The sequence below is a fragment of the Zalophus californianus genome, chromosome 9, assembly GCF_009762305.2.
Source record: "Zalophus californianus isolate mZalCal1 chromosome 9, mZalCal1.pri.v2, whole genome shotgun sequence".
Classification (NCBI taxonomy): Eukaryota; Metazoa; Chordata; class Mammalia; order Carnivora; family Otariidae; genus Zalophus; species Zalophus californianus.
The window spans coordinates 70,585,500-70,608,781 of NC_045603.1; the positions used below are offsets into that span (position 1 = coordinate 70,585,500).

General features: G+C 34.9%; 1 protein-coding gene across 6 annotated transcripts in view; it reads left to right on the top strand.

Moving 5' to 3' along the window:
- The window catches only part of YAF2 (YY1 associated factor 2), a 74,547-nt gene that overhangs the window by 20,053 nt on the left and 31,212 nt on the right, over positions 1-23,282 (top strand). Inside the window, exons 5-6 of one of the 6 annotated variants that reach the window (XR_003519969.2) lie at positions 3,273-3,344; positions 3,437-3,483. The exons of 2 other annotated variants lie outside the window; for them this stretch is intronic. Coding sequence is in view for 2 of the 4 variants with exons in the window: in XM_027594513.2 (XP_027450314.1) it covers positions 3,115-3,344 (230 nt within the window). In the remaining 2 variants the exon portion in view is untranslated. Of the gene's footprint in view, positions 1-3,114; positions 3,345-3,436; positions 3,484-23,282 lie in introns of those variants that run through there. 3 more of the 6 variants (XR_003519968.2, XM_027594514.2, XM_027594513.2) reach the window with 3 other exon arrangements.

A 23,282-nucleotide genomic window follows, 5' to 3' on the forward strand; every position in this document is an offset into this window, starting at 1 on the left:
TGATAATGCTATTAATCAGTTTGTTTTTATAGTATTAGCAGATGTAATTTATATATTGTATTAGCTGTCTTGTAGTATTAGCAAATATAATTTATATATTGGTGTGATAATGATAGTGATTTACTTACTAACTGCTGCCTGAAATGTTTATTAACTATTTCCAAATTATATGTATTTCTAAAAAATCACAAATGTATAGTGGTATTTGAAATTCAATTTTAATATTAACATGTTCTTACTGCTTTTATGCTGTAAATTGTAATTTCTAATCAGTAACATAAATTACCTATTTTCTTTATCGTGCAGTGTAAAGAATATAGCTTCAAAATAATAGTACCAAAATTAATAACAAACAATAAATCTTTGGTTTAGAATTTCTTTATGTATTTCTTTTAGTCCTTAGACTATATCCCTCTAAAGGTATATAAAATCATTTGAAAACTATGTCTGAGTGGTTATGTCAACAGTTTGATATATAGTTAGATTCTTGGCATTGTTTCCAAATGCTTTATTTATCTTAATTCCTTCTGCTGCCCTGCAAACTGGGTTCTTTTGTTATCCTTATTTTACTGATGAATGTAGTTTTTGCTGTCTTGATTTTAAGTTAATTTATGTTAATGAGAAAATAGTACTGGTTTTGTTTGTTTCTCTATGGATTGCTGTAGTGGGAAGTAGTGGATAAAACTGAGGGAAAGGAAAATTTTAATTAGGAAATGAGATGGTGTTTATAATTTGGGGACCTTGAGGGTAGTATATAATGGGACTGAAAGGGCAGTAAGTCATAATGGACTTAGTTCAATTCAAATATAAACACACATCCCCCCCATGTTTGTTTACATATGAGCCATCAATAACGTCACTTAAATATGTGTGAATATGTGTATAATACTAAATTTTATTATGATGTTACAGGATTCCAAGTCCAGGATTTACTGTGAACAACCTTTTAAAACCGTAATACCTTACATTAGAGTTTTAAATCTTAATTGAAAATTAGAAAATAAAGTGCCTGGAATCATCACAACCAGTTGTAATTTAAATTGCTTCTAGCCAAAATATAATGTCCAAACCAGTGAGTAGTATTGGAAATGAAAGTTAGCTACCACAGTTTCTTCTGAGCAGTTTTTTCACAAGTTCAGATTGATTTTTATGGAGTAGATTTTCATTACTGAAATGCTTCATTTGGGTTCTTAATTCCTAAGGAGTACCTTTTTGTGGATGAGTGTTGTAATTATTAGAGCTCACACAAGATAGTTTTTGATAGAGGATCCTAATTTCTGGAATTTCTTTTCTAAGTTATTCTGATAAAATCCATGTTAGTTGAGTTTATGGCATGATAACAGCTTTCAATGTTGGTCTCTAAGTGACCCTTTTGGTTACTTTAAAATATTTTCAAGATATCGTAATTCTCTTGAGTTACTTTAAAAATGCAGTTGATTTTGTTTTAAATTCATGAGTCTAAATGGAGACTGCATTTGCTGTAAATAAAAATTGGAAATTTTTAGTAAGTGACATCTTTTATTCGAGCTTATACCAAAAGGATAAAATATTTGGATTATTGCACCTGTATCTGTTTTATTAATCCAAACATGTCGGACCTTTATGATAGGTACTTGTTCACTCTTGGGTAATGGAAGTTAACTAGGAATCTAGAAGAGTTAATTAGAAGACCCTTTTGATATTTGTTTCTGTATTACAGTTAGAAATGGAGGTCTGTGTAGTGCCTCTGTTTGTATGAATGGGTCATTTAAAAACAAATGCAGTAATTACTATTTTTTAAAACTCAGATTTATTTTAAAAAATATATGATTTTTCCAAGACAATTTATATCTTTAAATTAAGTAGGAATCTAGCAAAAATCTTGACATGTGCTGTCAACCTTTAGTAAATACAAACGTGTCATAACGAGTGAAAGGTAAGATTTTCATTAGAATTACATTTTCAGCTTGTTTTTGTTGAATAAGTTTATACACCATTTTATCCGACTTTTATTTATTTATTTATTTTGTATTTTATTTAATTAACATATAATGTATTATTTGTTTCAGGGGTACAGGTCTGTATCCTATTTACTTTTAAAACAAAGGAAAAACTGGGGCGTCTGGGTGGTCAAGTGTTGGACTCGTGGTTTCAGCTCAGGTCCTGATCTCAGGGTTGTGAACAACCCACTTTCTATCCCTCTTCCTCTGACCACCCATCCTGTGGTCGATCTCTCTCTCTCTGTCAAATAAATAAATCTTTAAACAAAGGAAAAGCTGTACATTATCTTCGATTTGTTTCCATGGAACTAAGAACCATAAAAACCTTATGTTTCCTGAAGGTAGTAGATGATTATTTGCCGCATAATGGTAATAGGGTGGAGTATTACTGAAACATATCTGTATCTTCAACAGGAACTAGTGTTTGAAGCCATCATTTCTGTAGTACGTTAAAGTGAACATGTACCTGATTAATATGTATTGAGTTAAAGGTAATAGAATATTTTCATGTGAGCTTGAAGATGAAATTCTTCTGAGGAGACCTTTTTTTTTCCTTTTATTAGAAGTCAGGGGTTTTTTGTTGTTTTTAATGACAGGACCATTTTTAGGCAATATTTAAAAAGCATAACAGTTAATCAAAACTATGGCTGTACTACTTTCTACAAGTATTTAAATTAAAATCAGCATTATTATTTATCAGTGGCCTGACATACATTTGTGTGTGTGTGCGCTTGGTTTCTTAATAGGTGACAAATGGCTATTTTAAAGACTTATTGAGTGATAAAAGGGAATTGTATTGATGTTTTTTTATCTGAAGTCTTATAGATTGTTAATTCACTGTGGCCTCTACACCAAAATTTGGTGAATGTTAATGACAGTGGCTAGTTAAGAAAATGGCAGATTTTGATCGACTCATTATCCTTGTACTAATATTAAAAAGTGATGGTGTTGTTTCAGTAAAATGGAATAGTCTAATAGGTGATATTTTTGTATATTAAAATATAGCTGCCATTATAGTGGGAATTTAAAAATGAAACCATTCAAATCATATTTTCTTTTCCTTCTTTTTCTGATAATGCCAAAAGTTTCCGTTGACATTGTAGTTAGCACGTTGTTTCGATGTTTACTTTGGGGCATGCATATGCAGTTATCTGGTGAATTTACACCCCTTTCCCCTGTAGTTCTATGTGTACTAATAATCTCAAATAAAATTAATCTTCTTATTCTGCTAGAGAAGAAAAAGCTGGATCACTTACCAGTAACTGGAGTTCTCCTATTGGGTAATCTCCACAGATCCACATTCTTTGAAGTTATTGTGAATGCCTCGAGGACCAAGGAACCGTTGAAATTTCCAATTTCAGGAAGGTAAGCAAGTGCACTGAAGCATGTCTCTAGCATTCCCAAATCCCCTCCCCCCAACTTTCTTACATATACGTCTGTACTGCATGCCCCCTCAGTTCCAGTGGATGCCCATCAGGAAGATTCTCATGCTGGACAGAAGGGCAAGAGAGGTGGATCTGTGAGGGAAAAGACCCAATAGGATAACTCAAGTTACTGGTGAGTAATCTAGTTTTCAAAAACTTGAGATTTTTTTTCTCACATTTCTTCTCTTTAGAATGAGTTTGTTTAATTACAAAGAAGAAAGTTATTTGAGATAGCTTCATTTTGTAAATTTGATGTAGATTATGGAATTTATTGTATGGATGATAAATACCTAGTTCTTAATGGGTGTATGAATAAGTGTGACATTAATTTGAAAGAGTATCACTTACATAATAGCTGTTTATAAAAATTATGTATCTATTACCTTCTGGTAAATAGTGTAATACTTCTAAAGCAATTTAAGGAAGCTATGTGTTGAATTGTTTTATAAATTCCTTTATTTGTGATGTTGCTTTTACATGAAGTATATACTTATACTATAAAACTTAGGCTCATGCCAAATTTGGCCACATTCTTTTGGGATAGTACTGAACAACAAAAAATAATTTTATATTAATCAACTAGCACTTCTTACTGATACAGTTTTCAGTGTACCTTTTAGCTTCATTGTAGGTATATTTGGAAAATAATTCACGGTGTCTTTACCACTCCCTTGTTCGTATAGATGGACTTACTGGTTTGTTGTGAGTCTCTGCTTCCACAGGTACCGACAATTTATTGAACGGGCGTGTGAATGTTAGAATTGGACAGAATTCCTTGCTTCTAATTTCTCTCTCTCTCACTTACTCTGCTTTGTTACCAGGTTATCCTTTCTAAAAGGGCACTTTTAACACATAAAGAGCCTGTGGTGGTCCTCTGTTCAGGTTGTTCTATAAAACTTTTGTCCATTTGCTGGTTGCTTCGGGCCTCTCATAACCCAGTGCCATCCTGTTTACCCAGGCTCTTCAGTTCTTCACTTTGAAACTTTTCTTTTGGTCTTACTTGTTTACTTGTTATATTTATGCTTTGGGGCTTGTGCTTTGCCAATTTTTAAAACATGACTTTCTTTTTATTCTACTTTTCTACAAGACTGAGATCAGGCCCTATCCCTTACAGTTCCTCTTACGCTAGCACCTCCCTGGGACCTCTGTTCCCTCAGTGGAAAATGAGATTGCTATGAGGATTGAATTAATTTGTGGAATGTACTTAGAACAGTTCCTAGTGGCACATTGTAAACACTCTTGTTAACTGTTATTTGATTAAAGATGGAACATTTCTGTGATTATGGATATAATTTTCATCTGTATGACACAGTTTAGCCTTTAGATATTAGCTGTGGGTGGTATTGCTGTTTCTTCGATACAAAACTCTTAAGCTGATTTGTATGATCATGGAGAACAAAAATAGGATTTTATTGTTTTTAATTTTATTTAGTTCCTAACGTCAGTGACTGGGATTAAATTATACCCATTAAAAAATAGTTTTTCACGTAGTTGATAGAAAAAACTTAGTTTTTCATGAATATATTTACTAGTTTTCTCATTTATAAAATGGGGTCATTTGGCTTATCAATCCTGTTTGTATTGTCAGTTTTTCTTAAGAACAAAAGTTTTTTCCCTTTGAAACTAGAATAGTGAAATTATAATTGTTTAGTGCAATATAAATTTCTTCTACGGGACATTAAAATAAAATGTATAGTTTTGAGTGAGTTAACTAGTTTGGCTCCATTTTAAGACTTTGTGTAGTGTTAGAAAACAAACTGGAAGTTCAGTGTACTTGATTTTTGAGGTTTCATTATCTTAGAAGACTATTGCTTGATTTTCAGAAATGTTTGGTTTTAAGGTTATGTGTCTGAAGAAGCAGTAGATAAAATCTAATTTCAGGTTGCTGAAGGAAGGGAATGACAGATTGAGTGTCGCTTTTAAATAGTCACCAGAGAACCAATTCAGGTCCAATTAGACAAGCCAAAGTAAGAATATTTAGATGACTTAAGTGCTTGTTGTGAATTTCCTTCTGCACATCCAGTTTCAGTGTTTCTTTGGTAGAATAGTGCTATGGTATATTAAGAATATCCTTATTCTTTATTCTTTAGAGATACATGCTGAAAAATTTAGAAGGAAATATTATGATGGGTTCAGAAAAGTGTGGGTATTTGGGTGTGTTCAGTATATGTGTGTGTGTAGAGAGAGATATAAGAAGAGATAAAGCAAATGTGGCAAATGTTAACAATTTTGAATCTAGGTGAAGGGTATATAGGGTATACATTGTACTTTCAACTTTTCTGTGGTTTTGATATTTTTCAAAAAAAAAGTTGAGAAAGTATTTTAAAAAGAACTGTATTGTGCTTCAATTTCTCTAATTCTAAAATGGGAATAATAGAACTTGTTCTTTCTATGCCTTGATACTGGTTGGCACAGTGGGGGGTACATTTGGTAGAATTGCAGTCAAGAGAACTTTTAAGAAGTGGGGTTTTTTTTTTTTTTGACATTAAAGAAGAGTTTTATAGCAGACAACTTTCAAAGTACATTTCACGTAAAAGCATATTAGCTTAAAATATATCCCTTTTTCTTATTCAGAGCATATTGCATTATAATTGAACAAGAGCAGTCAAGAAGCAATAAATATGTAGAAATAAATGAAGTAACTAATTGAAATCGAAAAATATAGCTAGTTATAAAATAACTCCATAAATGAGCAAAAAAGATTAGACTTAGCTGAAGAGAGAAGTTGTTAATTTCAAGATAAAACTGATAACTCTTCCAGGACACCATACAGCAAGATAAAGAGATGAAAAGAATGAAAGAAGAGCTGAGCCACCTTAGAAGTAGGTTGAAAAGTTCCAGGGTAGGTCTGATTGGAGTTCCAGAACAGAGAATACAGAGAATGGTGGAGAAGCAGTACTGAAGAAAAAATGACTAACCATTTTCAAGAATTTTTTTTAAAAAGTGGAAATTGTTGAATAACTAGAACTGAATCATAACAAAGGCATTGTATCAGAACTTGAAGGATACAGGAAAAGTGGTGCTTAGGGGTGAATTTATAACCTTAAATGCATGTATTAGGTTGAAAGAAAATAAATGAGCCAGATATTCAACTCAAAAACTAAAAAAAAAGAAAGTAAAAGCTAAGAAAGAAGGGAGGAAAAAAAATAAAAATAGAATTTGGTGAAATAGAAAATAATCAACATAAAAACAATAGCAGTGTTTATTCAGATCAGAGCTGGTCCTTTTTAGTTGATTAAGTTCTGGACATACTCAAAAAACAGATGATGAGGGGCGCCTGGGTGGCTCAGTCATTAAGCGTCTGCCTTCAGCTCAGGTCGTGATCCCAGGGTCCTGGGATGGAGCCCCACATTGGGCTCCCTGCTCAGCAGGAAGTCTGCTTCTCCCTCTCCCACTCCCCCTGCTTGTGTTCCCTCTGTTGCTGTGCCTCTCTCTGTCAAATAAATAAATAAAATCTTAAAAAAAAAATGCAAATAATAAAATTTAAAATGAGATATAACTACAAACACAATTATAAATTTAAAAATCACAAGAGATCACTAAGTTTTAATTTATATTATAACATATATTAATGTATAAATAATATATAATATAACATATATGTTAATATATATAAATAATATATATATGTGTATATATATGTATAAATTTTAAAAACCAGGTGAACTGGATTGTTTTCTAGGGAAAAAAAAATCATTCCAAAATTGTAAAGAAAAAAATCTAAAGAAATTTAAAAACTGTTAAAAAAAATTGAAATTGTAGTAAATTTCCCCAAGAGGAATAGCCTTTTAAAAATAACAACTTTAGGGGCACCTGGATGGCTCAGTCATCAAAGGTCTGCCTTTGGCTCAGGTCTGGGATCAAGCCCCGCATCGGGCTCCCTGCTCGGCGGGAAGCCTGCTTCTCTCTCTCCCACTCCCCCTGCTTGTGTTCCCCCTCTCGCTGTCTCTCTCTGTCAAATAAATAAATAAAATCTTTAAAAAAGAAAAATAACAACTTTAGGGGCGCCTGGGTGGCTCAGTCAGTTAAACATCCAACTCTTGATCTCAGCTCAAGTCTTGGTGTCAGCGTCGTGAGTTTTAGGCCCTACGTTGGGCTCCACGCAGAGTGTGGAGCCTATTTAAAAATAATAATAAAATAAAAATAAAAATGGAAACTTTATTGAGCTGTAATTCACAAATTCTATTATTTATCCATTTAAAATGTACAATTCAGTGGTTTTTAGTATTTTTAGAGTTGTGCAGCCATTACTTTGATATTTTAGAATATTTTCTCATCCCAAAAAGAAACTGCTGTACCTGTTCGCAGTCAGTCCCAATTTTCCTCAAACCCTCCAGACTTAGGCAACCACTAATTTACTCTGTTTTCTATAGATTTGCCTATTCTAGACATTTCTCATAAGTGGAATCATTCAATATGTGGCCTTTTGTGACTCACTTCTTTCACTTACAATATTTTTAATGTCCAACCATGTTGTACCATATATCAGTGCACTTTATTCCTTTTTATGGCCAAATATTATTTCATTTTATGCATATACCACATTTTGGTTATCCTTTCATCAGTTGATGGATATTTGGATCATTCTGTATTTTTTGCCTATTATGAATAGCTGCTGTCAGCATTTATGTACAGATTTTGGTGTGGACATACATTTTCATTTCTCTTGGATATATACCTAGGAGTGAAATTACTAGGTCATATGTAACTAAGTTTAACCTTTTGAGGAACTGCCAGACTGTTTTCCAAAGTGGCTGTGCCATTTTACTTTCCCACCAGTAGCGTATGAGGGTTCTAATTTTCCACACCCTCACCAGCACTTTCAGTATCTGTCTTTTTTACTTTACCCATCCTCACTGTGTGAAGTGTTATCAGAGGAATAGTTTTAATTTTGATATTTATAATCCTTTTTCAGATATACTTATGGTGAACAGATAATTTTATTTTTATACAAAAATGACCCAGATAATAGAAAAAGAGGGAAAGCTACACTGCCGTTTATCAGACAAGTGTAGTCTGGAAACCTAAACTGGAAAGAATATACAAAGGAAAATATATTCAATCTTATGTATGAACAGAGACATAAAAATTTTGATTAGGATGAGAACGTAAGGATAGTTCAGTATTTGAAAATTGTATCGAGGTAACTTACAAGCTTTAGGGGAGTAGTCTTTCTTTCTTTTTAAGATTTTATTTATTTGTTTGACAGAGAGAGAGAGAGGGAGAGAGAACAAGTGGGGGAGCAGCAGGCAGAGGGAGAAGCAGACTCCCCGCTGAGCAGGGAGTCCAACGTGGGGCTTGATCCCAGGACCCTGAGATCATGACCTGAGCCAAAGGCAGATGCTTAACCGACTGAGCCACCAGGCGCCCCTAGGGGAAGAATCTTGAAAGATTTAGTGAAAGTTTATGATAAAACTCAATGCCCATTAATGTTTTGGAAAAAAAAAACAACCCTCAAACCCTGACAAGTGAACTCTTTCTTTCAGTAAAGGCTGTCTTTCAAACTGTCTTTCAAACAGCAACATTATGCTTAATGGTGAAACCTTAGAAACAGTCCCATTAAGGTCAAGAATCAGACAAATATGTCTTTACTCATAAGCAAAAAGAACTACAATCCAAATGGATTGGAAAAGAAGAAAAATGAGACGAACATATCCATAGAAAATTTTTTAAAAAACTAACACTGTGTTAATAAGAGAATTCAGTGTCACTAGATATAAGATCGAGATTAAAATTGGCAGTAGCCAATTAGAAAATAAATTTCTCCTATACACAAATTCTATAAAGTGGGTAAAGTGTTATTGAAGGACATAAAATTAGACACGAGTAAAAGACAGAACATACTATATTTATGGTAAGTATAAATATTGCTTAAAAAATTACTTCTCTGTGATTTATTATACATAGTTTCAGACAAAAATCCCAATAGGATTTTTTTTATACAAAAATTATATACAGAGTTAAAGCCAGAAGAATAACCAAGACAGTTCTGCAAGAACAGTGAGGAGTGGCTTGTGCTGTTGTTCAGCAAGACTAATTTTAAACATGTTATTTAGAATGGAGTACTACCTAGCAGTGAAAAAGAATAAACTGCTACACACAACATGGCATGATTCTCCCATGCTTATGTTCAGCAAAAGAAATGAGAAACAAAATATTATATATCGTATGATTTCATTTACAGGAAGTTCAAAAACAGGTAGAACTAATCTATGGTGTTAGAGATCAGAATAGTGGTTATCTTGGAAGCATGGTTCTGATTGGGAGGGAGCATTCTGGAGCATGAGAAATGTTAATATCTTTATCTGGGTTGGGTATACATTAATTAAAAATCAAAGTTATACTTTATGTAAATTACACCTTAATAAAAAAAGTAAAATACAGATTTATGGTAGTTAAAGTAGTATAGTCTTTTTTTTTTTTAAAGTAGTATAGTCTTAATACAGGAAAAGACAGCTTAATATAATAGAAGAGAGAGTTCAGAAATGGATCCATACATATTTGAGAAGTTGGTAAGAGTTAGAGATGACATTTTCTATCAGCAGGGAAAGAAAGAGTGGACTGTTGAATTGGTTTTCTATATGGGGGGAAAACTAGGTCTCTGCTTCAAACTATATGCAGATGTCAGTTCCATTTGAACTTTACACTAAGCATGAACAACCGTTTGATAAAGAGGAAAGTATAGAAGAATGTCTTTAGGATGTGTGAGGCGTTCTTTAACAAGTCAAGAAAAGAAGAATGGACCATCGAAGATAAAGACATCAAGGATAAAGGATTTGACTACTTCAGAAAGAAAAACTTAGGTTTAATAAAATACATCATAAACCAAACTAAAATGTGAGTGGCATGACGGAGAGATAGGTGTAATGTCTGTAATATCTAGTGGATTTGTGTCCAGAATATATAAAGAGGAAAATAATAAGACAGATGATACAAATGCAAATAAAATGAACAGTGGATATTAAGGCAATTCACAGCAGAGCAAAGGAAATTGGAATGGCTAATGAACTGAAAAGATGCTTAGTTTCATTTGCAGGGAAATGCAATTAAAAACTTATGAGCCATCAGTTTTTTCACCCATTAGCTCAGGATCAGGTAAGTGTTACACAGTTGAAAGGTGCATATCCTAGTATCCAGAAATTACTATTCAAGCTATTATTAGTCTAGAGAAATTTGCACATTTGCCCAGGGAGATTTGTACAGGGATATTCATTTGGAAAAATCTAAATGTCCGTCAGTAGGCATGGATAAATAAGATATAGAATAGTTATATAACAGAGAATTACAAAGTCTATGTTTAGATTTTTATCATTGGTGACTATTTTTATCTTTAAGAAAAAATTATATTGTTTATGCCCAGGAATTGTTTTAAGCATATATAAACAGTTATTTTAGTCCTCATAAGAACTCAGAAATAGTACAATTATTATCTCCATTTTATATACGGAAATACTGAAGCATACAGAGGCAAAAAACTTACCTACTTTCAAAGGTGGTAAATGGCAGAGTGGAAATTGAAAGTTAGGATTTGAATCTCAGTTGTCTGGCTCCGGAGTCCATTATGCCATGCTGCATTTCAATGTGTCTAAATAGGGAGAGAGCTCAGAAATGTAAGATAAAGTCAAGGCAGAGTGATGTGTACAATGTGATATCATTTATATCAAATTCATGATGGTGGTTACCTCTGGATGGATGGGGCTGGTAAGGGGAGATCTAGTGATAATGGTGAAAGGAAGCTTTATGGAATTACATGTTTTTCCTTAAAAAACATGTATGTTACTTTGTAGCTTTTAAACACCTACAGTTAATGTATATATAAGCTTATTTTTACAAAAAGAAAAACTAGAAGGATTGATCTAATTGTTTTAATCTGCATTTATTCTTGATACTGGCTTATTTTTTTATTTTTTAAAGATTATTTATTTATTTGACAGAGACACAGCGAGAGAGGGAACACCAGCAGGGGGAGTGGGAGAGGGAGAAGCAGGCTTCCAGCTGAGCAGGGAGCCCGATGTGGGGCTCGATCCCAGAACCATGGGACCATGCATGACCTGAGCCGAAGGCAGACGCTTAATGACTGAGCCACCCAGGCGCCCCTTGATACTGGTTTATAGTGGAAAATGAAAGCAGTGGCCTTAGCACAGTGACTGTGATTTAGTTTAGTTCTAAGGTAGCAAATGAACACCAGTCACAGGGTTAAGTGCTAGGAATAGGGAGGTGGTGAATAGGTTTCATCCTCTTTCTTTAAGGAGTTTAGAGTTTTATAGGGAAAGAGATAAATAATTGTAATTCAATATGTTATATATAGATCTGTTTTTTTTCTTTGTTTTTCCATCCCCCCCATCCCCGCCCTTTCCTCCGAATACAAATAGGAGAAGGGGGAAACATCCTCATTTGGGGCATGGGAAACAGGCAGTGAAATGTCAGTGGCAGTCCTACTTCCTGTTCTTTTAGAAAACTACCAGAGAGTAAACTAATGGTCAGAGATTGTAGCATGTTCACCATTGTATCTCCAAAACTTAGTATAATCCTTGTGCTTAATTGAATAACTGGTGAATAACTGGCATACTACCCTCTCGAATTAACTAGCACTTGAACACAAATTTCTCCTTAGCCATCTGGGATATCTTCCATTGGTTCTGTTTCTTCCATTGATTATCAAAGGCTGTGGTAGTTTGACTAAGAATAGTGTATGAAGCCTTAAATTGTTTTGTGCCAAAGAACTTTGACTTGAGAATATTTTAATCTGTAGGAAATTTTGGATCTCTAAAATCCAATTTTATTTTCATTGTGCTGAGTCCAGTACATTTTTTTAAAACTAGTAGTCTTCTAATATTGGGATAGTACAATTGTTTTCCTATATTCTCTGTCTTTGAGTCAGTGCTGTCTTGTACAAGTGTTTATGTTCTATTTCTTATTTGTGAAATTCTTAATTTCCTAAAACCACATTCTGTTCAGGTTTCCAGATGGACCAGGGACTGTTTCCAGATGGTATTAGTGTTTATGGTATGAGAATCCTAGTGTCTTTTAAAATCTGTCATGGTATCTCATAAAAAATAGTTACTGTTGTTTCCTTTCACCCTAATGAGAGAGGTGTGTTTTCCTTGGTAGCAAATTAGAGTCACTGTTAGGAGAGAATCTTTCCCAAAAGGGCAAATGTGAATACCTTAAAAATTTGTGAAAATGGGTAAATTTGAATAAATCATAGTGAAAGATGTTTATTTCACTTTGTAAATTTAACACTTGGATTATAATTGAGAAAATCCTAAAACAAGTCGTGTTATTATGCTGGATGGATTTAAACTATTGGTCAAATCCTGTTCCATGTGTACATAGTGCTGCTTTCTTACTCTATAACCCTTTTGCCAGAGATAACACGAAGAGAGCCTGGTTACCATTTGGTGGAACAAGCCTGCTGGCTCAAGCCTCTGCCCAGAAATTTGATTCAATCTCTTTTCTGGACAGTCTGGTAAGCTGTCATTGTTCTTCATGTTAAAATCATCTTATTCAGGATGTACCCAAGAGGAATTTAATACTAAAGGAGGAGACAATATTAAATTCAGTGAAAAATGTTAAAATAGTTATATTGATTGAAGGCTTCACATTAAGCATGACTAATTTTTATAGCACTCCAATAGAAATATAATGCAAGCCACAAAAGGGAGCCATATGTGTAATTTAAAAATTTCTCAAGGCCAAATTAAAAAAGTAAAATGTAACAGGTGAAATTAATTTTAATACTGTATTTTATTTAACCCAATATATCCAAAAAATTATCCTTTCAAATCATTATTGAGATGTTTTACAATCTTTTTCATACTGAGTCTTTGGACTCTGGTCTATATTTTATATTTATAGCACATCTCAGTTTGGGCTAGCACATTTCAAGTCCTTAGTACCCACTTGTGGCTTCTGTATTATATAGCACAGACTTAGAGCATCTGAAAAAAACATTTGGTTTTGTATAATTCTCCTATTACTTCTCATTAAAGGTGCTTTGAATTTCTTTTTTTCTTTTATTACTTCACCTGTGTGTGGGTGCTCAGCTTTACTGTTGATCATTGGTAACCTGAAGGCTACTATCCATTCCTACATTTGACCAGAACATTGAGGTCTTACTGTAGTATTCCCTGATACCTAGGTCTACTTAATTTCTTTATATATTATTTTTAAAAGATTTTATTTATTTGAGAGAGGGAGGGAGGGAGCAAGAGCGAGCAGGGGACCAGGGAATAGAGAAGAAGGGAGAAAGAATCTCAAGCAGACTCTGTGCTGAGCATGGAGCCTAATGTGGGGCTCGATCCCACGACTCTGAGATCATAACCTGAGCTGAAACCAAGACTTGGACGCTTAACCAACCGACTGAGCCATCTAGGCACCCCATCCTTCCTATAAGCTTCCTATAAAAAGCTCCTACTTTTTAATCAGAATGTCAGATTCAGACCTTCTACATAGGCTACTCTAGGTAGGATTATACATTATTGCCATTGTCATCTCCCCCACCCCAGCAGGGTAACAAACCTCTCCTTTCTTGGTTTAAAGTCATTGAACCAGAAGTGTTCCTTATATGATGACTTTTTTTTTTATAAGAGGGAAGTCCAACATCATACTTTATGGGGATTGGGTGTCCATTCTCTAAGATGCTAATCAATCAATTTTTCTCTACTTCTTCCTTAGTAGATACTATGAGAATGAACATACTGCAAAATAAAGGCATATCTAAGGTACAACACAAATGACTTGACTTTTTTTTTTTAAAGATTTTATTTATTTATTTGTCAGAGAGAGAGCAGGAGAGCACAAGCAGTGGGAACGGCAGAGGGAGAGGGAGAAGCAGGCCCCCTGTCAAGCAGGGAGCCTGATGTGGGGCTCAATCCCAGGACGCAGGGACCATGACCTGAGCCAAAGGGAGACGCTTAACCGAGCCACCCAGGCGTCCCATGACTTGACATTTTGATACCCTCTTGGTTTCACCTTTCCTAGTTCAGTGACATCTATGAAGATTATTCTCAGTAAATGAATTTATGACCTCTAACACTGGTTATCTCTGTGTCCCAGTGCCAGCAGAAGAATCTTCTATATTTTATTTCAAACAGTATTCTTGTAATGAGATTACTTGAACTCTGAATATATAAATGCTCAGATTCTGAGGTTTCTTGGGCTACCTGCTTTTTTGTGGTCTTAGTTATTATTTAAATTTCACACCTCTTTTGAATTTCCAGTCTTTCTCAGCCTACCTCTTTGTTACTCTGTCTCCCTTCTAGCAGAATCTCGATCCCATTCTGTTTCCTTCCCAGCCTTACTATCCAGGAATACCCTTTATTGTTGGTAGGTATTGCCAAGCACAGTGAACACAGCATTTGTTAAGGTCGACTTTTAGCAACAGTGTGATAGGGTATGGTGTGGAATTAGCATTGGAGGGCCTGGTCTGGTGTTGAAGTGAAGCATAGAATATTCTCATTTTCCCATGCACTATGACCATTCATCCTATTTAATTTCATTGCCTCTACCTAGGTGAAAGCTGGTAGTTGCTAATTGTCTCTGGTATGTTGGTCAGATTTCTGAGTTAGAGGCTGTTAAGCCAGTGAACACTAGGCAGCATGTGGTAGCTGCTGACTTTGAACAAAACTAAAGACTAACTGAAAAGGATTCTAGGATTAGAGCAAAGGAACACTGGATTTGTTTTCTTCTTTTCTTTTCTGTGATTGGATAGTTTGTCCTATCTACTGCCATGACACTGATGTTCAAAAGATGCCAGTTTAGCTTCATCTCTGAGTATTTGCTGAGACCAGTGAAGTGCCAGGTACTTTCTCAGCAGTGACCAGGATGGACACTGTGCCTTCTCAAGCAGTGGTTACTTTTATTCCTCTTTAAATATCCAGGAGCTCTCTACTGCCTTCAGGTCCAAGTCAGAGGCCTCAGCTTAGTTTTTGAGTTTCTTCAGTAGAGACTGGAAACCAATGACTGGTGGTACCAATTTGACTCTTTGTTTTATTTGGTCCCTTCAGTGTTGGTCTACATCATGTTTCAAAGAAATTGAATTGCCACTATTAAAAATTAAGGAGATTTTTCTTGAAATTTTAAATTTCCAGCTTTTTTTTTTTTAATTGGAAGGTCTAGCAACCCTGAGCCTCGTTGTTCATTGCAACAGTTTGACCCATTTAGAGGAGACTTTGGTTCTCCACAGTTCTCATCACTCACTGTTGTCTCCTGGCTGTTTGTTTTACCTGGCCCTCCTCACTCATTTTTATTAATTATCTAGTTTCTGTAGATAATTGAGTTTGTAACTCCTGTTCTAGGTAATCTGATGATATCTCACTACTCTAAACTTTCTTTTCTTTGATAGGAACTTTTTAATAAGGCCAAGAGACATCCTTAGGTAAAGTCTATACTCCTTTAACATGGCTTACAAATCTTTTCATGGCTTGGTTCATGTTTATTTCTTTGTCCCTAGCTGTTGCCATTCACCCCATAATGTTACGCCTCGGCCATATCCACCATCCTCCTACCAGTAATGTGCTCTGTTGTCTCTAGCCTTTGTACACACTCAAATCTTGAATGTTATTTTGCCTTTCTTCTCATCCTGTGTTCCCACTGCTTCCCACCACCCACCCCAAGTTTGGTTAATTCCTGTTAATTTCATGTCTTCTTTCCTTCAGAAAGCCCTTCTCTCTTCCCATAGGATCTGCCTAGGTATTCATCCTATATATTTCCATAACTGCCTGCATTTAACCTAGTCTTAGCACTTGCCAACTGTTTTGGGTAGTCTGCTTTCCAAACCTGCTCTAGACTTTGTAAGAGGGTGTCTTCATCACTTTTGATTCCCAGGGCCTGTCATAAAATAGATATATAGTAAATATTTCTTGAGTAGGAATGGCTTCTTTCTCTAAGTTCTTTTAACAATTTCTAAATCTGAGTCTTTGCTTATGGAATTTCTATTGTATGGAATAATCTTTTTACTCTTCCAACTCTTGTTCATCTTCTAAGCTTCAACTTAGGGGGGGCTATCCTAAGCGATTTTTTTTTTTTTTTTAAGCTAATTTCAGTATCTACTTACCTTTTCTTCCTTAGGTTCTGGGAATACTTTTTAGAAATGTCTCATTTTACACTTGACATGGTTTTCATGTACATTACTTTGTTATATTTAACGTACAGTATCATTCTTTTTTTTTTTTAAGATTTTATTTATTTATTTGACAGAGATAGCAAGAGCAGGAACACAAGCAGGGGGAGTGGGAGAGGGAGAAGCAGGCTTCCCGCAGAGCAGTGAGCCTGATGTGGGGCTCGATCCCAGGACCCTGGAATCATGCCCGAGCCCAAGGCAGACGCTTAACGACTGAGCCACCCAGGCGCCCATGTACAGTATCATTCTTAAGGTGTTATTTGCCAGTAACTTGTGCTTATTAGTAGATTGCTAGCTAAAATAGTTTGTCTAGTGATTATAGTCAATTTATGAGTCAAGGCTCTACTATCCTAAATATTCTCCCTTATTTATTGAGAACTCGGACATCTAGCCAGATGTTTTAGATCTCTACCTAAATTTCTTCTTCCATTTTGGACTTTTCCCATAATAACAGTGCATATATTTTAATTGCTTGTTTGTTTGTTTTTTTTCTGTTTCTCACACTAAACTAAACTAAGGGTTGAAACCATGTCTGCCTTGTTATAATCACCTGTTGGTATATCTTAACTAATACTGGAGTTTAGAAGATCCTGATATTCACCATGTGCATGTTTAAGATGTGACTAAAACAGTGAGTGTTTTCAATAAGTTCGGCATGAACATCTCTCATTTCTTTGCATGATTATTATTAGGCAATTATTTAGGTAACTCCACTTTATGTTTTCTAGGAATTTCAAACTTCATATGTGCAAAATTGAACTTAACAATTCTCTCCCCAAATTCCCCCTCTCTTGATGACACACACTCTCTCTACTTCCTTCTCTCTTACCTTCTACTTCCTGCTATTCATCTATAAATCCTACATGCTGTACCTCCAAAATATATTTAGAATTTCACCTCTTTCACCCTCAACTGTTGCCATCCCATTATAGGCCACCATCATCTCCTGCTTGCCTATTATAATAAGTTCCTAATTGGTTGCTGTGATTTTAGTATGCTTTCCTACCGTCTGTTGTCTAAATAGCAGTGCAGCCAGGTAGTAATTTATTTTTTTTTCTTTAGTTTCCAAAGCTCATTTAAATTTGATCCTCGCAAACCGCTTTGTAGAATCACTGTTATTATTGTAATTATTTTACCAAGAAAGCAGAGTCCATACAGGTTAAGTGACTTACATGAGAACAGAAGCCATTCATTAGTAGAGCCAAAATTTGATTACAGATCTTCATGTCTCAAAGCTTTGCCTTGTGGACCACAAATTCTAAATGTGATGACTTGAGAATCCATAAGGACATTACCTTAAAGTCTCCCCCAGACAGTTTTCCAAAGGGATAGTCATTCATACTATTTATAGTCACTTTTTTTTAAAGATTTTATTTATTTGAGAGAGAGAGTGAGCACAAGCAGGAGAGGGAGGGAAGAGGAAGAAGGAGTGACAGGCTCCCCGCTGAGCAGGGAGCCCGACGCGGGGCTCAATCCCAGGACACCGGGACCATGACCTGAGTCAAAGGCAGACGCTTAACCAAATGAGCCATCCAGGTGTCCTATAGTCACTTCTTAAGAGCAGTTTTAAGTTCACAGTTAAATTGAGCAGAAGGTACAGAGATTTTTCCATACACCTCTTGCCCCTACACTTGTTAAGTGCCCCCTCCCTATTATCATCATTCCCCACCAGAGTGGTACATTTGTTACAACTGATAAACCCTTATTGATGCATCATTATCCCCCAAAGTCTATTGTTTATATTTGGGTTCATTCTTGGTGTTGTACATTCTGTGAGTTTAGACAAATATATAATGACTGACATGTATCCACCATTATAGTGTCATATAGGATAGTTTTACTGTCCTAAAAATCTTTGATGCTCTGCCTATTTATCTCTCGCTCTCCCCAACCCCTGGCAACCCGTGATCTTTTTGCTTGCTGTCTGTAGTTTTGTCTTTTCCAGAATATCGTATAGTTGGAATTATACAGTATATAACCTTTCAGACCGGCTTCTTTCACTTTAGTAATATCCATTTAAAGTTTTTCCATGTCTTTTGATGGCTTGATAGCTTATTTCTTTTCATTACTGAATAATATTCCATTGTCTGGATGTGCCATGTTTTATGTGTCCATTCACCTTTTAAAAGACATCTAGGTTGCTTCCAAGTTTTGATAATTGTGGATAAAGCTGCTATCTACATCCATATACAGGTTTTTATGTGGACATATCAGCTCTTTTGGTTAAATACCAAGGAGTATGATTGCTGAATTATATGGTAAAAATATGTTTAGTTTTGCAAGAAGCTGCCAAACTGTCTTCCAAAGTGGCTATTCCTTTTTGCATTCCCACCAGCAATGAATCAGAGTTTCTGTTGTTCTGCATCCTCTCCAGCATTTGGTATTGACAGTGTTCTGGAATTTGACTATTCTAAAAGGGCAGCCAGGTAATTTTTATTTTAACTCTAGTCAGATCATGTTATTCTTTTTCAGAACCTTCGCATTCTACTTAGTATCCCATTCTACTTAGAATACTATTCTAAGTTCTTTCCGTTGTGTGAAAGGAAGGCCTTAAGGCCTTACATGATCTGATCCTTGGGACCTCTTCAAACTGATTTTACTATTTCCTCTCTCATTCATTGCAGTTGAGACCTTTTGGTCATCTTAGTGTTCTTCGAACATTCCAGCCTTCTGCTACAGGGCCTTTTGTAATTTGTCTTGCCTTTCCTGGAATTTTTCATATCTAGAGACCTCCTTGGCTTACTCTGTCACTTCATTTAGGACTCTGTTTAAGTAACCTCACTGGAGGTGCTACTCTGATTTCCCTGTAGAAAAATAGCGTTTCTTTGTAGTTCTCTTTCCCCATACCCTGCTTAATTTTTCTTCTACTACCTAATAATATTTCATGTGTATGTGTGTGTACATTCATATATTTGCATATAAGTGTGTGTATGTGTGTATAAGATGTATACATTTGCCCATCTTTACTAGAATGTCTGTATGCTCCATGAGGGGATATTTCTGTACATTTGTAGCATTGGACCTGGTATGTAGATGGTGTTCAGTAAATGTTGAGTGAATGACTGTATTATACCAAAAAGTGTTTTAGTGTTACTGAATTAGAGTATTATGGTAGTACACAATCATACATAAGGAAGGCTTAGTTTTATTTTATTTCACAACTTGTAAGCTTTATGAGGCTAAGGATTTTCTTCTTTGCTCTATTCTCATGTGTAGAATGTTGTCTGGTGGCAATACATATTTAATAAATATTTACTGAATCAATAAGGTTATGGAAAGGAACAGGGATGTCCTTATTATGAAAATAACCAAATTATACTGTATGTGAAAGTAATCTTGAATAGAACTAAAAGTAGACGATTTAACTCCAAAAGTTGGGGGAAAGGGGAGGAGGAAGAGTGATAGTACTACCTCGATTAAAATCTTTTGGATCCATTTATCTCCATCATTTGCCAACTACTCCAAGCCACCATCGTCTCTTGTCTGGGCTACTCTAATAGTGTACTACTTGATCTCTCCAATTCCAGGTATGTCATGCTTTAGCTCATTCTCTACACAACAGTTTTAAAATGGAAATATGATAGAAATAGCTTCTCTCCTGAAAACTGTTTCTCTACTGTTCATAGAATAAAATTCAGATTCTTTAAGTTGGCCCATTCGTAGACCTGGTGTGGCCTGCCTACCTCTTGATGTCATGCAGTTCTTCCCCCTCAATATTCTTCAGTGTTACAAACTTTCAGTTTCTACAACACATCAAGTTCTTTGCTGCCTTTGTACACTCAGTGCTTGCTTTTTTTTTTTTTTTGCCAGATATAATCTTTCTCCCAGTCTTTCTACAAAGGGTAACTCCTTTGTATTATTTAAATCTGAGCATGTCAGGTCTTGTGAGCAGAATTCCTTGAAAGCCTTATCTACACTCCTGTTACAGTTGGTCATGGTGTTGGAGTGGGCAGGGAAGAACAAAACCACAGTTTGTAATTATATATATAGTTAGTTAGCTACTTTTGTTTGTCATTGTATTCCTAACACTAAGCATGGTGCCTGGCACATAGTAGGTGCTTGGTACACATTTGTTTAACATGTGAAATAACTGTATAACAAAAGATGGAAGACAGAAAAACGAGCATGGAAAGAATAAACAAGCAGAAAACATAAGAAGACCACATGTGCTTATTAAAACACTAAATACCCATGACATAAGCCCAGCTATTCAGCAAGACTCAGACTAGGTGAAATACAAACCCCAGCTATACAGTGGATGTTAGGAACACATCTAGAGCAAAATTACTAAGAAGGTTGGAAGTAAATGGATAGTCAAAACAAGATATTAGGCAAATATAAACAAAAAATTAATCAGTGGATGGTATTGCTAGACAGAGTTGAATTAAAAGCAGTAAACATCAGGGGTGCCTGGGTGGCTCAGTTGGTTGAGTGACTGCCTTTAGCTCAGGTCCTGATCCCAGGGTCCTGTGATTGAGCCCCAAGGAAGGCTTCCTGCTCAGCGGGGAGTCTGCTTCTCCCTCTTCTCCCAACCCCCCGCACTCGTGCCCCCCTCAATAAATAAATAAATAAAAGTCTTTTTTAAAAAAGCAGTGTGAGAAAGAAGAGAGGCACTTCATAATCGTCAAGGATATAGTTACTAATATAAGGAGAACCATATATCCTTATTTTTTTAAAGATGAAGCATTGAAGTATGTAAAGTGAAAACTAAATCCGAAGAATATATATATATATATATATATTCTAGATTTCAGTCCTTGACACATCAAAGAGATAAAAAATAAGATGTAGACAGTCTGAATCATATAATCAATAAATCTGATAACAGTGAATATACTCTTATTGTAAAAAGAAAAGAACCTTTTCTATTTCCCATGGAACATTTAAAAAAATAAGTACTAGAAAGAAAAGTGGAAAAAAAAGTAAAAATATTATGAACTACATACTCTACAATGAAATTTAAAAAAATTTTTTTTAAAGATTTTATTTATTTTTATTTGACAGAGCACAAGCAAGGGGAGTGGCAGGCAGGGGGAGAGGAAGGAGGTTTCCCCGCTAAACAGGGAGCCGAACATGGGGTTCTATCCCAGGACCCTGGGATCATGACCTGAGGGGAAGGCAGATGCTTAACTGACTGAGCCACCCAGGTGCCCCCTACAATGAAATTTTAAGTTAATATAACAAAAGCAGGACCCAGAAACCAAACCACAAAACCTTCTCAAACCTCAAAACAAAAACCTCAAACACTTGAATTAAAAAGTGTAAAAATCGTCTCCAAAAAAAATCTTAGGTCAAAGGTCTAAAAGATACTGCAAACTGGCAAATGTAATCTATCTAGAAAAGAATTACAATGAAAATTAAGTACATAAATAATATATGGGACACAGGAAAAATTATTTCTAAAAATTTCATTACTAAAATACTGAGTTAAAATAATGAGTTAAAATTCAACTGAATTTAATAAAAGAATAACAAAATAAACGTAAGGAAAGCTGGAAAAGGTAATCTAAAAAGATAAAGATAGGAAGTAGTAAATTAGAAGGTAGTTAAGACAAAATAAAGAGCTGGTTTTTTGATAAAAAGAAAAATAGACTAACAACTTTCTTTTTAACAAAGGGAGAAAGTACAAAAATCAAATCAGGATTATGAAAAATAAAGCAACTATAGCTATAAATAATATTAATATAATTAGAATGGTTGGCACAAATACATTGTTTTCTAGGAAAAAGCAGATAATAAAAATTGATCCAAGAAGAGACTGAAACCCTAAACCTACCAGGCTCAGATGGTTTTACAAATGACTTCTTTCAAACCTTTATGGAACAGGTGATTTCACTGATACCAAACTGACCTCGAGGAAATAGAAAGAATTGAGGCTTCCTATTTTTAAAATAAGAGAATCTACCACAACCTAAAGTTGCTAAGAAGATTAAACAGGTTAGTGCAAATACAGTTCTTAGAGCAATGCCTGATATGTAGAAAGCATTCAATAAATGTTAGTGTCACAAAAATAGAGTAGTAGAGCAGACATGAAATTGATAACACCTGATAGAGATAATCATAATAAAATAAAACTACAGATCAGTTTTATCTACGAATATTGATGCAGAAATCCAATAGTAGATTATAAAATACACTATATAACGATTAGGTAGAATTTATTCCAGGACTGCAAAGATATATTAGAATGCTCTTACTGTAATTCAACATAATAGTTGATAAAGGAGGAAAAGCTATATGATCATCTCAGTAGATCTTGAAATACTGTTAATAAAATTGTACATTTACTCCTGAAAAGTCTTTAATAAAACCTTTGCAATTAAAATATGCACCTCAAAACCATAGTCAGGAAAGTAGTTCATGGAGATATATTAGAAATAAAATGAAATTAATAGAAACAAGGCAAAAATATTATCTTACCACTTTTAACTTTGTTCTAGATGTGCTAAATAGAGAAGCACGATATAGAAGTAATCCCCTAACCCTTTGGATAACATCCAGTGCTTTGTTCTGGGCATTTAGTTACTGTGTGTTCACTGACTATTTTGCTGTACTGAATTTTCACCCATTTTCCAGTAACTTCTATCCACACAGTCTTAAAGTGTTTTGGATTAGCTTATTTTAGTAGTTTTCACATTTAAGAAAAAATCTCAAAGAATTTTGTTTGGAACTCTAGTAAAGCAAAACAGAGCTGCTTTGGTTGCAGAGGGGTTAGGGAACTCTTCCTGATGAGTTCTGGGAGTGCTATATGCAGCT